General features: G+C 38.7%; 1 protein-coding gene across 13 annotated transcripts in view; it reads left to right on the forward strand.

The window, feature by feature from the left end:
* Positions 1-14,898, forward strand: part of SYTL2 (synaptotagmin like 2) — a 122,121-nt gene that overhangs the window by 99,410 nt on the left and 7,813 nt on the right. For 5 of the 13 annotated variants that reach the window (XM_061406069.1, XM_061406076.1, XM_061406071.1 and 2 more), the window contains 7 exons: positions 945-998; positions 2,226-2,273; positions 5,929-6,023; positions 8,911-9,030; positions 10,356-10,525; positions 11,912-12,014; positions 14,433-14,603. In XM_061406069.1, the coding sequence (XP_061262053.1) occupies positions 945-998; positions 2,226-2,273; positions 5,929-6,023; positions 8,911-9,030; positions 10,356-10,525; positions 11,912-12,014; positions 14,433-14,603 (761 nt within the window). Of the gene's footprint in view, positions 1-529; positions 727-944; positions 999-2,225; positions 2,274-5,928; positions 6,024-8,910; positions 9,031-10,355; positions 10,526-11,911; positions 12,015-14,432; positions 14,604-14,898 lie in introns of those variants that run through there. The other 8 variants (XM_061406072.1, XM_061406073.1, XM_061406078.1 and 5 more) reach the window with 5 other exon arrangements.

Consider the following 14,898-nt stretch of genomic DNA (forward strand, 5'->3'; position numbering starts at 1 on the left):
TTTCAGGGCTGTGAAGGCAGTATTCCCAATTTGGAATGCAGCCCTCACCCCACCAAAGATCTTGGAATCTCAGGGTTAGAAGGGACCTTGAAGGTCACCCATTCCAAACTCCCCCTCCAATGCAGGAATTCCCTCTAAAGCCTCAACAGGTGGCCAACCCCCCACATCCGCCTGATTGCTTCCAGAGAAGGCTAGTCCAGTCCTTTGTTGTTCAGCCCTAATTGTCCTTTCTGATGTTAGTGATGGACCCGAAGGGAAAAAAAAAAGACTTCAGCAACAATTGTCCAATTTGGCAAACCTCTAGCCTGAGAAACATGGGGCTATTGCCATGGTGCAGCTTTAAAGTACTCAGGAATGTGTAGGGTTAAAAAAAAAAAAAAAAACACCATCAGCTGACGGGTATTCCTGCACGCTCCCTTCCAAATACCGATACCCACTCTCACACTAGCCTGCCAAGATTCCACTTAGCAGCTGGTCCCCACTTACATCTCTTCAGTTGACTTCCCAAGCAAGGCTCCCAGAGGCATGCACACATGATGATGCACGCCCAGAAATATTTGTTAATGACCGTGGGTTTGGGAAGGTGTTAGTCATGGCTAGCATCTTACCCTTTCCAGAAGAATAAAGAGGCTGTTGCAGCCCCGTGCTTTCTTCTGCTGCCGGCCGATTGCTTGCTCTGAGCTAACCCTCTAACCCTTGGGAGTCCGTGTGCAGCAGTGTGCTGATGTAAGCTGCATCGGGGCTGAAATGGGAGCTCCCGCTATGGCACTGGCTCGAGTAGCTAATCTAAAGAGAAAGTATTTTGGGGAAGACATCTTGGTTGCACCCCTCACACGGCATCTTGACTAATTGCTTCCAACTCCAGGGGCTTCCAGGGACAATCTCATTGTTCTTGCTCGCCAAGGGTCAGTCGTGTTAACCATTTGTTAATTTCTCCTGCACAGATCAAGCCAAAGTAGATAATCTGCCAGAAGAATTAGTACGTAGTGCTGAAGATGGTAAATATCTTTATGTATTTGCATGTCTGTCTGTGTGTTAGGTTCTGGGGTGGTTTGGGCGGTCACCGGGACACAGCTATTGGGATAAATAGAAGAACGTCACTTGTCACTATGTGATGAATAGTGCCTAAGTTGTTATAAAATGGTTCTGACTTGGTGCATTTAATACTGTTCGTATTCTTAAGGTTTCTGCTAGTGATACTGGTATGAAGATCTCATCAGAGACCCTTGGGAAGCAAGGGTTTCTAAAAATAGGAAATCGTATTTCTATGAGCATGAGCAGATTTTTGCTACTCTGACTTGCAGAACTCCTTGTGAAGGCAGGGAGAGTGGCATGGGTTCCTGGGTTAAGTTAATCCTGTATTTGATTTTCAAGTCAGCATATAGATCTCTCTAGATTTAACTGGTAAAGATTTAAGATCAAAGGAAAGTGTCCCAGAACAAGACTGGGTATCTCGCCTCTGCTTACGTCAATAACCAAGTATAGACCAAGGGTGAAATTGACTGATTCTGAATATTAAGGAGCCAGAAGTTCTTGCAGCTTGTCTATGGATCAGGCATTATACTTGGTTCAGTTATAAAATGAATAGGGTAATCGTGGGGGCAAGAATGGAAATGAGTCTGTTTATGGTTCAGCATTTATTCAAATATGTAATTTATACTTGTATGCTAGAATTTTGTTTTCTAAGTTGCTTTCACTATAATAATAAAAATGTATGTTAGCTGAGCTTTCTCGTATAAGATGAAGCAACAGAGCTCCTCAAAGGTCATTCCTTACTTTTGTGTAATGGTTTTGTCTTTTATGTTGATAACCATTTCATTGAAGTAGGTGGGGCAGCGATTTTTATCTTCATTTTACAGATGAGAAAAGCTCAGAGAAAGGAGGTGATCTGTCTGAGCTTTTGTAGCTAGTCAGTCAGTGAGAGGGTGAGGATGGGAACCTCAGCTTCACTCCTAGCCCAGTGCTCCTTTTGTTTTCCATGCCATGGCTTAATGACTAAGGAAAGACACTGAACGTGTATGCTGGATGTTGGATTTTTAGTTGAACAGGAGACCTTAAAGAGGCTAAGGAAGAATTGCATTGGGGAATGGATGAAAGCAGGCTGAAAACCTGTCAGATGTATTCTGCAGTCTTAGTTGTGAAACTGACATTTGAGCATTACTTTCATGTCTCTTTAATCTTTCTGTTAAAATGGTATTTATTCTCAATGTTGCTCTTCTGAGTAGATCAAAAAGCAGATCAGGAACCAGACACAAATGAATGCATTCCAGGAAGTGAGTAGCAGGATCTTTCTCACAAATGACTAAATGTTGCCACTTTACATGGTGTTAAATGTACTGAAATAACTAACCCCATTAATAATGCAGCATTTATTATTGTACTAAATTCTTACAGCTTACAAAACTATTTCATTCTGACAAGGGTTTTATTTATTAAAAGTATTTTACTACTCTGTGTTAATTCATGATTCTACTGAGGGATAGTTATATATTTTTAAAATTATATATATATATGTATGCGTTATATATACACACATTATTGCTGAATACTATTATGCTTTTGCCAGTCTCCCTGCTCTTTGAGTCTTTACTTAAAATGATATCACTTGGCAGTATGGTCTGGAGTACTGGATCTCTTATGGCCTCTAAAAAACACTATAGACAGCAAACAATTTATAATGTATTTGGACCTAGGAAAAGACTGTACTTTGACAATTAGTATGTAGTATGGCTGTGTATGCCTGTCTACATTATCCATAGAAGCAATTTTTTTAATGCCCAGGGTTTAAGCTCTGAGGTTCAAAACTAAAATAGTATAGTTCAATACATAAGGCAAGTGAACCTCTGAATCTTAAGTAGTGAATGCACATGGCAACATGGATGGATCTAGAGGGCTTTATGCTAAGTGAAATAAGTCAGAGAAAGACATAAATGTGATCTCATGTATATGTGGAATCTTAAAAAACGAAAAACAACATGCAGACTCAAAGATACAGAGAACAAATGGGTGTTTGTTGGGGGTCATGATGGGGTGAAAATGTGCAGGGGATTAACATAAAAAATAAATCATGGGAATGTAATATACAGTGTAAGGAATATGGTCAATAATATTGTAATAACATTGGGGACAAATAGTTACTAGCGTTATGGTAATCATTTCATAATGTATGCAAATGTCCAATTACTAGGTAGCACACCTGAAACTAATATAATACTGTATGTCAACTATGTTTCCATTTTAAAAAAGAAAAATGTATGTATAGTTATGGTAGCTCATATGCATCAACTAATTAGTATCCACCACCAGGGGAAGATAACAGTTATTCACTGTTTTCTGTTCACTCTTAAGACTTGTTCTTAACTGTGACTATCGTCTTGAGTACAAATAGTGCATTAAAAAGGGGTTTGTGGGGACTAGCAAAGAATGAAGATATGTTTGTGTGTCTTCTTGGCATCCCTTTTCAGAGGTGGTTTCAAAATCCTAGGCGTTGGAGTGATGAAGGTACACCTACTGGCCCATAGGATTTTTAATAAGTTTCCCAACAGTCATTGGATGTGCTAATGGTTCTTAAAGAGAAGCGTTGCCAAAGGAAGGAGCCATTAGATAGAGGAAAAGTGCTGATGCTTGAAAACAGTGACTTCTCATCTGAAATCTGAAACTCCGCTCATGAGGTTCTCCTGCCAGAGATGAAGGCGCTGAGCCTTGGCACATGACCTAGGAAATAAGGCCGTCCAGGCTTCAGCTATTGGTGTGTGTTCTCTGTCTGGCTGCCGCAGAGACAACCAGACTTCTGTCTCTCAGGGGTGTCGGGTAAAGAGGCTTTTCCAGTTGCTGTTGAACCGGCAACTGGATACTTAAGTTTGGGCATCTTAGTTTATCTTTGTATGTTTTATTCAACATTTAGCCTGAGGAGTGAAAACAAAGCATAGACATGGATGATGTGTGCCTATATATCTGTGTCTTCATTTGTGACCTCCTAATTAGCTGAGTTTTTGGTCAAGGCAGAGAGGCTAATCAGTGCTAAATTCTAGATAAGTTAATTTCCTTTTTTTTGTGGTATTTTCCAAGATGACTTTTAATGCCTGGGCTGGGGTTATTCCTTTTCTTTAGTGAAGAGTGTGTTCTTACCATAAAACAAAATGAAATGCATGGTCAAAACACAAATAACTAAAGCCCAGTAAACATATTACTAAACTGACTACATTTGAGTAGTAAATATATACTTTGAAAATAATACGGAGCAATGTTATAAGAAAGTTTTGCATACTCATTGGGCTATCCTTTGCCCTTGTAGGACCTGATCTTATACTATTCAGTATAAGTCACTCAAATACGCACCATGGGAAGTAATTAAAGCAGGTTATCATCTTGTAAGACAACATAAATATATTTTGATGCATTTGTGAGCCTAAAACTAGGTGAGAGCTATTATGTGATAAGCAAATATTTAATAGTTCAAGTTTCCATTTTCCTTTATTAGATTTCTTTTAACTAATGATAAATGTACCTAATATTTAGGGCCAAACTTAAGCCTTTTGAGTTATATGTAGACAAATAATTTGATTTTTATTTATCTGTTTTCCTCGTATCTCTGCAATGAGAAAGTCAAACCAGTATATTTATGTCACATGGAAAAGATAATTTAAAGATTTCCTATCAGATATTTACTTGTTTAGCAAAGACATATATAGAGCCTAATATATGTAACACATATAGCACTGTTCTGAGTGCCTTGAAAAATATTAAGTCATTCAATACAAAAGCTCTGATTCACCATAAGAAAAGCTTAGACATTGTCATTCTTAGACTGCTGATGCTGCTACTGCTAAGTTGCTTCAGTTGTGTCCGACTCTGTGCGACCCCATAGACGGCAGCGCACCAGGCTCCCCCGTCCCTGGGATTCTCCAGGCAAGAACACTGGAGTGAGTTGCCATTTCCTTCTCCGAGTCAAATATTTGGTTACCCTGAAATACAGATTTAATAGGAAAGTGAAAAGTGAAAGTGAAGTTGCTCAGTCGTGTCCGACTCTTAGCGACCCCATGGACTGCAGCCTACCAGGCTCCTCCGTCCATGGGATTTTCCAGGCAAGAGTACTGGAGTGGGGTGCCATTGCCTTCTCCCATTCTTAGACTAAGAAGAAGAAGAAGTTTTCTAACTAGAGTTAAACATATTAGGAAGAGAATTCATCATCTTGTTGTGACTTCCACATATATACTTACTGTATCAAAAAGAAACCATGTGCTACATTTTCATATTAAATTCTTAGAGTATCTTAACCTGAGTCATTCATACATGGCCTTTGGATATCACTGTTGAAAGTTATCTGGATTGACAGATAGCTAAATAATTTTTATTTTCAGAAAATAATTAATTTTGAAACCGTAGTCTCTTATGATTCTGAGGGAGAAATACTCTTACAGTAATCCCAACAATCACCAAGGAATCCAACCTCCTTTTAGACATCAATAGCCAGGACACTTTTATGATCGAGTTGTGTACAAAGATCCTTGCTATTCAATGAAATAGTTTTTCAGCCTGCAGCATGTTAAAAAATATATCTCAAGGAGATGAACCAATAAAGTACAGATCTTGTGGTTCAAAGATCTACTGTGAAAAAATGTAAATTAAAACCAATTCATCTTAGTGGTATATTTCAGTATAATTCAAATCCAGTTCTCTGGTCCAATAAAACCTAGTGGTTTTTAAGTTCTGTTTTCTGTTTGGTTCAACTCCTTGCTAGTTCTCTGTCTATAATTTATGAAGATTGCATGTTGCTTACCCTACGGTCCTGTGCATGTGAACTACTGTGCCTTTAACCATTTTACAAAAACGTCTCTGTTCATAGATGGAAAAGTGTGTTTTCAACGTATGCCTTATGTTTGTCTGACAATTGTGAGGATAATTTTGAATGGAAATGCTGCTGTTTAGTTTCCACAGTGTCTTCACAGCCTGATAATCAGTTTTCCCACCCTGACAAACTCAAAAGGATGAGCAAGTCTGTTCCAGCATTTCTCCAAGATGAGGCAAGTTTGTCTTTTGTACCTTCCGAAAAATGGAACCAAATAAGTGGATTTGCTATGCCAAGGTTGGTGTGTTTGCATTAAGCCATAGCGGAGACCTAAGAGGCTGCAGGGGTGACCTTTGCCTCTCCTGTCAATGGACATAGTGTTTTTGGTCCTGGAACAAGGCAAGGCATATCTCATTTGACTCATACAGTAACTTTTTGGTGGTGAAGCCAGATTGCATACAGGGAATGTGACTTTTGTTTCAAAATAAGGAATCCAGGCAGAAAAATGTTGGCATGAACTTCTCTGTACTTTAGAGTACAGTTCATTTGTGAAAGCTTAGTCTAGATAGCATGACTAGCTTGAAAGCGTATGTTAAAATTACAGAGTATCAATGACATGGAAAACTTTAAGGATATCAACCAGGTGTAGGCACTTTATATACATTATCTCATTTAATCCTCCAGTAACCCTGGAAGGTGGGCACCATCACTATCCCCAGATATTACAGATGAGCAAACTGAGATTAGGAGAGATCAGGCAACCTCACTCAGCTAGAAAGGGGCTGAACCCAGGAGTGGAGTCCAGATCTGACCTTCATGCTATTAACTACTATCCCTTCTGTTTCAAATAAGAACATGACTATTATCTGTTATTCATTTAATTCATAGTGAGTACCAGGCACTCTGATATCTTTAACTCTTACTAACAAAATGTGATAGGTACAAATTTTTCCATTTTATACAAGGAGAAAGAGCCTCACAGAGCCTTTCCCCAAATTCAACAGCTACTAAAAAGTAGAGCTAGGATTTTAACTCAGGTTCTTTGACTTAACTAAGATTCCATGTTTTGCAATCAGGTAATTAGGAGTCTGAGGTTTGATGTTAGACACTCCCACCCCTAGTTATGCTGCTGATTTGCTATGTGGTTGTGAACAATTTCCTTAACTTCCCTGAGCGCTTTCCTAGTACCTAACTCATTAGACTGTAAGGAGTCAGTGAGATAATGCCGGGAAAACATGCAGCGCAGTGCTGACACGTAGTACCTTAATGCTTGCTGTTGCTGTTTGCAGTTTTGGTCTGATTTTTCATGATGAAATAGAAGCTTCATCCTTTCTCTTAGTAGATGGAATGTAAGGAAAGCTCTGAAAACATACAAATTACATCCCTCCTCCCCAACCTCCTGGGAACCCTTCTGTCTACACTTGAGCTTTCCATGAACTGTATCAGAAAATATTCAACCCCTGCATGTGCTTAAGAGTCCACATTATAGTTGCTTTGGAGAAGCACTCATTCTTTGAAACAAGCTCATGAGCTAGAAGCCAGCATAGGTACCTCATGGGGTTCCTGTGGCGTTATACCTTTGTAGATGTGCTTTGGTCTTGGCTGGTCATATGAATAAAACATCTCATAATCTGAGAGGCAAATGATACCAGTTGCTGATTTTTTTTTCTCCTTCCTTCAGTTTTAACCTGCTGCCTCATTGCTCCATGCAAAAGATAGTCCAAATAGTTTGTGGATCAGAGATGCCAAATTAAGCTGTATTGTTTTAACCTTTCAAAGTATTTGGGGTTGGACTGAATGTTAAAGAAAGTGGGATAAAGTCAGACTTTGCTTCTTCACCCACTGTCCCTTTGAGGCTTACCATCAGTCACATTTGTTGAGTGCCAACGTTGTGAAAATCAGTGTTACAAGTCATCAATACAAGGTCCTGTCCTTCCAATAATCACTAATGATCTGATGTACCAGGTAGAATGTATTATGGCTGTGATAGAGGGAAATGGTCTCTAAGCGTGTGGGGAGGGAGTGTGATAATAGAAACATTAAAAAGGTGTGGATTTTTTCATCCTTGAGGAAGGATTCTTTTCTTATCCACATAAATCATTATTTTTTTTAACTCCTTTCTTAATGTGCATTAGGATTGGCATCTGTTACATTGACATGTAATTGCATGGCCCTGGAATATGTTGGCATGAACTAACCACTCCTTTGTAAAGGTGTTTCCCTAACCCCAGGAGCCACTGAACTGCTCCATAAACTCTCTAACCCCAAAAGGAGCTCCTTCTGACTCACAGATCCTTAAAGCTACCATCTAATAAACTATAGATCTAAACATAATAAAATTTATTATCACCACTTTTTCTTTCTTGACCCAGGTAAATATTTCCAGGGACATATTTAAAATAAATACCTTACTGCCATTTTTTAAAAATTGTTAAAATACAATGTGGGTAGAATGTATAATTCAATATACCTCCCTGTAGCAACAAAAAAGATAAGCACAGTAACTCTATAGGAATACCTAAGAGGTGGTTTAAAATTACATATCTGTTCAGTTCACATATGTGTGTGTGTGTGTATACACATACATGCATATATGAAAAACTTGAAACACAGATCAGATTAGAATTGTTTTCCCTAGTTTAATAGTGTCTCAAGTAAAAGATTTGATTTTTAGGGAAGTTAAGCCTATGTTACCGAGAGGAATTAGGCATGACATTTTATGATTTAAGGGTAAATATTAGACCTTTTATTGTCTAGGTAAAGATAATTTCTCATATGTAGCAAAAAAGTTTGCCAAGCAATATAAATGTATAACATTAAGAGAAAGCCAAGAAAGCTCACAATATGCTATCTTCTGTAGCACCTGGGGGCCAACTTGCTGGTGAAAAAAAAAATCACTTTGCTGTTTCAGTAGCTAAACACTGCTCGCCTGATTAAGTGAGATCCTGGGTAGACCACCCACCCCATCTTGAATCCCATTCCTTGGCAGTTAGCACTGCTGTCCTTTGACCTTGGAAAATGTCATACATGAGTGGGATAGCAAGCTATTATCTTTATCTAAACTAAGATCTTGATCTTGACTCTTTCTGAATTTGAATTTTGTATTATATGATGTTTTGTAGAGTGATGACAGAGAGACAGATACAGCATCAGAAGGCAGTTACCAGCTCAGCAGACACAAGAAGAGCCCAAGCTCTTTAACCAATCTTAGCAGCTCCTCTGGCATGACGTCCTTGTCTTCTGTATGTAAACAAAGGCTTTGTGTTAATATCCCTCTGCTTCTGCCAACCTTGCTCTGCCATGCTCCTGCTCCTGTAAAATGGCCTTTTGTTATATTTCTCAGATTCCAGGGGCGTGAGAGGTTTGTTTTTTATCTAACCCACAATTAGCTTCTGGCTAGCTACATCTTCTTTTCTTCTCTTTTTTTAATCACAAGACAATTCATATCCGAGATAAACAAATACGGTTTGTTTTGGATGTTAAGTACTTCAAAAATAAACCTAAATTATCAACAAGATGAACCACTAAACTTCTCTGGGCGGCGAATGGGGTAACTATTACAAAGTCTGCTTTTATCAGACATGATTTGATGTACTCTTTGCAGGTATAGAATTGTACCTCTTTTAGCAAGTCATTTATTCTGACGACTAAAAGTACTGATTCACATTAAAAGGAAAGGTGATTCTTGGCCTCATGGAAGGATTCAGAATGGAATTTTCCAAAGGAAGCTCCCTGAGTATAGTTACTCAGATTTGATTTGGAGAATTTGACTTTATATAGAAGTGAGATAGTTTTGTGTGTGCATGTAGCATGTGTATAGAAATATATATATATATATATGTAAATATATCCATATACATTTATCCAAATATCTATGATCTGTATATACATGCACAGATCTCATCAGATATGCTAAATGAATGATAAATCTGTGCTTAAATTCTTACTGGCCTTGCATTTTTTCAAACTCTTTTAAAAAAAAACTATTTAAATTGAATTTCTGCTGATAACAATCAAATGTATGGCCTTGGGAAGGTTTTAAACTTCCTTCATCAATCATCCATTTTCTACCCTTCCTGACCTCTAAAAGTGTATGGCTCAGTAAGCATTTTCTTAGAGGCAGTGGATGGGTAACATAGTAAAATTCCTTTTTAGTGCCTTGGAAATTTGATAGAGCAAAGTGTCACTGTGATTTGTGTGCCCTGGGGCTTCTCACATCCTCTTTATTTAACATTTTAAATTCTAAGCATGCCTAAAAATGGGACTCTGAGTGTCCCCTACTATAAAATCACCCTGTTTTGAATTGAGTCAGTATCTAAATAACTTTGCATTTCATACTTTTCATCCATGTCTCTTACAGGCAGTTTTTGTTAACCACCAGTCATCATGTCATGTATATCATGTCAGGTTGTCTGTGTTGGTATGCTTTTTTAATGCCACATTAAATTAGCTGCTTTTATATGCAAACTAGAGAAATACTGGCAAGCAAAGATTACACCACGTAATCCTTGCGCTGGATTCGAGAGTGAGACAGACACAGACACCACGTGTTTTCCCGCGCTTTCAGGTCAGCGGCAGTGTGATGAGTGTTTATAGTGGAGACTTTGGCAATCTGGAAGTGAAAGGAAGCATCCAGTTTGCCATCGACTACGTGGACTCACTGAAGGAGTTGCATGTCTTTGTGGCCCAGTGCAAAGACTTAGCAGCAGCGGATATTAAGAAACAGCGTTCGGACCCGTAAGTACATTTTGGAGACACTATTTTCTCTTAATTACTCTTGTAGAAATTGGGAAAGAAAGAAAGAAATTGAAGGGAAGGTATGTGTGTGACTGTGTTAAAAAGGAATGTTCGGGGGAAAAAAACGGGATTCGGAGTGGGGGAGAAAAAAAGAGTTGGGGAAAAATGCTGTTTATAGATTCATACACCAAACTTAATAAATTGTAAGAATGTCAGAGAAACACAAAGCATTTCAAGTTGGAAGGAACCTTTGAGGTCATCTTGTCCTGATTCCTTCTTTTTTACAGTTAAGGAAACAAAGGATAGAGAAGATAAGCACTGTTTGTTTATAACAAACAGTGAGACTTGAGCCCCCTGTCTCCACACACGTTTAGACTTTCTCTAAAAGGAGGGACGAGTTGGGCATACTTTATAGTGCTCAGTGATGCAGAGATAGTTAAGGTTCTAGAATAAGGTAGTTTCCACATTTAAGTTATATTCTACAGAACTTTAGGGGGAATTACCAATTCATTTTTGAAATCACAGGTTTAATGGCATTTCAGTTCAGTTATAAAAGTTGAATGACAGTCCCCCCCTTACCCCTATGCAGAAGTCTGATTCTTAATAATTTTGCTAGCATAAGCCCAACCCTTTGTTTTTGTTATAAAAGTTGCGGGGTCCCATAGCTTTTCTTTTTCCTTTTTTTTTTGTTTTACATTGAATATGGCCTGATTAGGTATGTACCAAGATTTTTCTTTCAGAAGACAGTCTTTTTTAATTCTGCAAGCATCAAAGCCTTTTCTTAATAAGACACTAGCCAATGAAATTAAGCATCACATTAGAGGTCAGTTGTCTTCCCCCTGCCCTACATTAGTTAAGGTCAAAGGAAAAAAGGAATTCAGGGACTATCTCTTAAAAATCTTCAGAACAATTTAAAATGATCCATTCCACTGAAATCACTTAAAAGTTTAAGTATAAAGGTGCTGATGAGAGCATTTATTATATACTACTTTCCCTGCTGCTGCTAAGTCGCGTCAGTTGTGTCCGACTCTGTGTGACCCCATAAATGGCAGTCCACCAGGCTCCCCCGTCCCTGGGATTCTCCAGGCAAGAACACTGGAGTGGGTTGCCATTTCCTTCTCCCATACATGAAAATGAAAACGGAAAGTGAAGTCGCTCAGTCGTGTCCGACTCTTCGCGACCCCATGGGCTGTAGCCCACCAGGCTCCTCCGTCCATGGGATTTTCCAGGCAAGAGTACTGGAGTGGGGTGCCATTGCCTTCTCCGACTTTCGCTAGTGTCATGAAATAATTATTCCTATCAATTTCTAATGTATTTTAAAAAGTACAGGTAGACATGTCACTTTTATTTTCTCTGACCTTCTTGTCTGTTCAATTCTCTTTTTAGATACGTAAAGACTTACCTATTACCAGACAAAGGCAAAATGGGCAAGAAGAAAACACTTGTAGTGAAGAAAACTTTGAATCCTGTGTATAACGAGATACTGCGGGTACCTACAACCTCTCTATCTAGGAAAATCCCAAATGGTGACCTATGCATTTAAAAGGCCGTGTCATCTTGGGTAATATCTCTGCAGAGGAAGTCAGTCCCCAAGAAAGAAGGAAATGAATAACCACTTTCTGAGAATCTGCTTTGTATGAGATGATACACCATGACTGTTGTATGCCTTGTCTCATGCACGCCCTCCATGCTCTGCCAGGGATTATTATTATCTTCATCTCACAGATGAGGCAAATGAAGCTTAAGGAAATAAAGGAAACTGGATATACCGATGATAAAGTTGAGCACTGCAGCCAAAACAATCTTATAAAAGCCCAATTCTGATCGTGTTATTTCTCTGCTTAAAATCTTGGAGGACTCCCATTAGCCTTAATGTCAAGCCCGCCCATCTTAACATGCACACCCCTCCCTTGAGAACCTGAGCTCTGGCCTCATCCTTCCACTTTCTTCAGGTTATCCTGATTCCTTTCTGTTCTTTGGAGGAATTACATTCTCTCACTCTGCTAGGACTTTCTCTTCCTTCAAACTGGGATGTTCTTCCCCATGCTGTCCATAACTACTTCCCACAGCCTGAAATGCCTCTTTCTGTGAGAGGTTGTCTCTTAACTCCTAAGTTTCCCTGCTGTCTGCTGCCTCAGTCTCTTTGTTTCACAATAGGCAGTGTTGACTTTCAGCACTTTAACCGCTGGTTTAATTGTAAATTCCCCAAGAGCAGGGATCAACTCTAGGTGGTTTATAAACTGCATACCGTGTGCAAATGACTTAACCCATCTGCACTTTAGATCTGCAACGGGAGATAAGAATAGTACCTATCTGGGACTTCCCCAGCGGTCCAGTGGTTAAGAATCCGAGCTTCCATTGCAGGGACCACAGGTTCAATCCTTTGTGGGAGAACTAAGATCCTTCCTGCTGCACGGTGTGGCCAAAAAGTTTTTAAAATTAATTTATAAGAAAAAAAGAATAGTGCCTACCTACCTCAGTAGTTGTGAACATCAAAAGAGTTAATATGTGTAAAGTGATAAGTACGCATTCGTGTGTGTTAGTCACTTAGTCATGTCCGACTCTTTGTGACCCCATGGACTGTAGCCCACCAGGCTCCTCTGTCCATGGTTTTCTCCAGGCAAGGATACTGGAGGGGGTTGCCATTTCCTTCTCCAGGGGATCTTCCCAACCCAGGGATCGAACCCAGGTCTCCTGCATTGCAGGCAGATTCTTTACCATCTGAGCTATAGGGAAGTCCATAGTATAGTATGCATTAAACACTTAGTAAATGCTGACTCTTAGTACAGTGTCTGGGATAGGTACTTTATAAATGTTTATTGGAAGGAGAGATGGCTCGATAGATGAGTGGAGAATATACCTTGCTCAAATGCCCATGTTCTATCTTCCTGAAAACTGTCTCATGCTGCCTTAGTCATGGGTAACAGATTATTTAAAACAACAAATGTGAGAAGTATTATTCATTCTTTCTTTCTGAAAATTCTGTCCAAGTATTTGGTTATCCTCTGAGAAAGAGAGCGGCATTAAATTAACCCTCAGTTATCCATGGGTTAATTGTCTGTAGATTTTCTGTAGCAAGTTTTTAATTACAGTTTGACTGTGATACACCTCAGCATCCTTGCTATATCTAGGTCATCTACTTCAACCATGAACTCAGGAAAAGCCAGCTCATTTAAATGGTAAACTCAGAGAAAAGCAAGTCTACTACAACCAAAATGGACATTCAAGTAGTATATCATAAAGCCAAGTAGAGATTATTTTTAGATTAGAAAGACTATATCCCTTCCATAATTATATGGACTACATTTCAGATTAAAACTGTTAGGATGCCCCCCAAAAAGCAAAAAACAGGTCGATCTTTTCTTAAAAAATATTTTGTCCTTGCCGAATATCAATGATTGGAGAGATTGTATATATATGGAGCAGGTGAAATATGGGAACTCTTCTGTACTTTCTTTTCAATTTTGTGCAAATCTCAAACTGCTCTAACAATTAGTCTATTAAAAAAAAATACCTTGTCCTCAGGTAGAAAACAGACCATTGGATTAAGCTTCATTTGTATTTTTAGACTGAATTGGATTCCTGTTATATCTAGTTAGAACTAAAAACATCCAGTAAAAATTGAATAACTGGCTTTTGTTTTTAGAGAGCTATTACCAACTATGATACTTGAGCCATGATTTGCTTTTCCAGAGAGGGAAAGAAAAATCAGCTTTTGTGAAAGATGAATTTTAGCTCTTTGAAACAAGACACTTAGAATAAGATGACTTTGCAGTATTTTTGAGACTTGAAACCTAACAGATGAGAAAATCTGATCTACACAGAGGACTTTATCTTCACCTCTATGTCATAACTTTGGCCTGAAATAATATTATTTACCCCTTTAATTTCCTTCTTTGAACTGCAGTATAAAATCGACAAGCAAATCTTAAAGACACAGAAGCTGAACCTGTCTGTTTGGCATCGAGATACATTTAAGCGCAATAGTTTTCTAGGGGAAGTGGAACTTGATTTGGAAACTTGGGACTGGGACAACAAACAGAATAAACAATTGAAGTGGTACCCTCTAAAGCGGAAGGTAAGTTTGGAGTTTTTTGTTTGGTTTGGTGGTTTGGGGCCTAGGATTCAGGAGAGAGCTGCTATAAGATTCCATTTTCATTCAGAATGCTTATCCATTGTTTGGGATCATCATGTCTTTTCACTCTGTCCAATAAATCTCTTAGGCTCCTTTCTATGTTTTGTAGTGTTTCTTCCCCTATCTATTCTTTGGGCTGGCTAGTTTCTGCTAACCTATCTTTTAGTTCAATAATTTTCTTATCTGCTGTGTCTAATCTAGTATTTATCTAATATCTAGATGGATATCTATGGGTCCT

Source organism: Bos javanicus, chromosome 29 (assembly GCF_032452875.1).
Source record: "Bos javanicus breed banteng chromosome 29, ARS-OSU_banteng_1.0, whole genome shotgun sequence".
NCBI classification, from domain to species: Eukaryota; Metazoa; Chordata; class Mammalia; order Artiodactyla; family Bovidae; genus Bos; species Bos javanicus.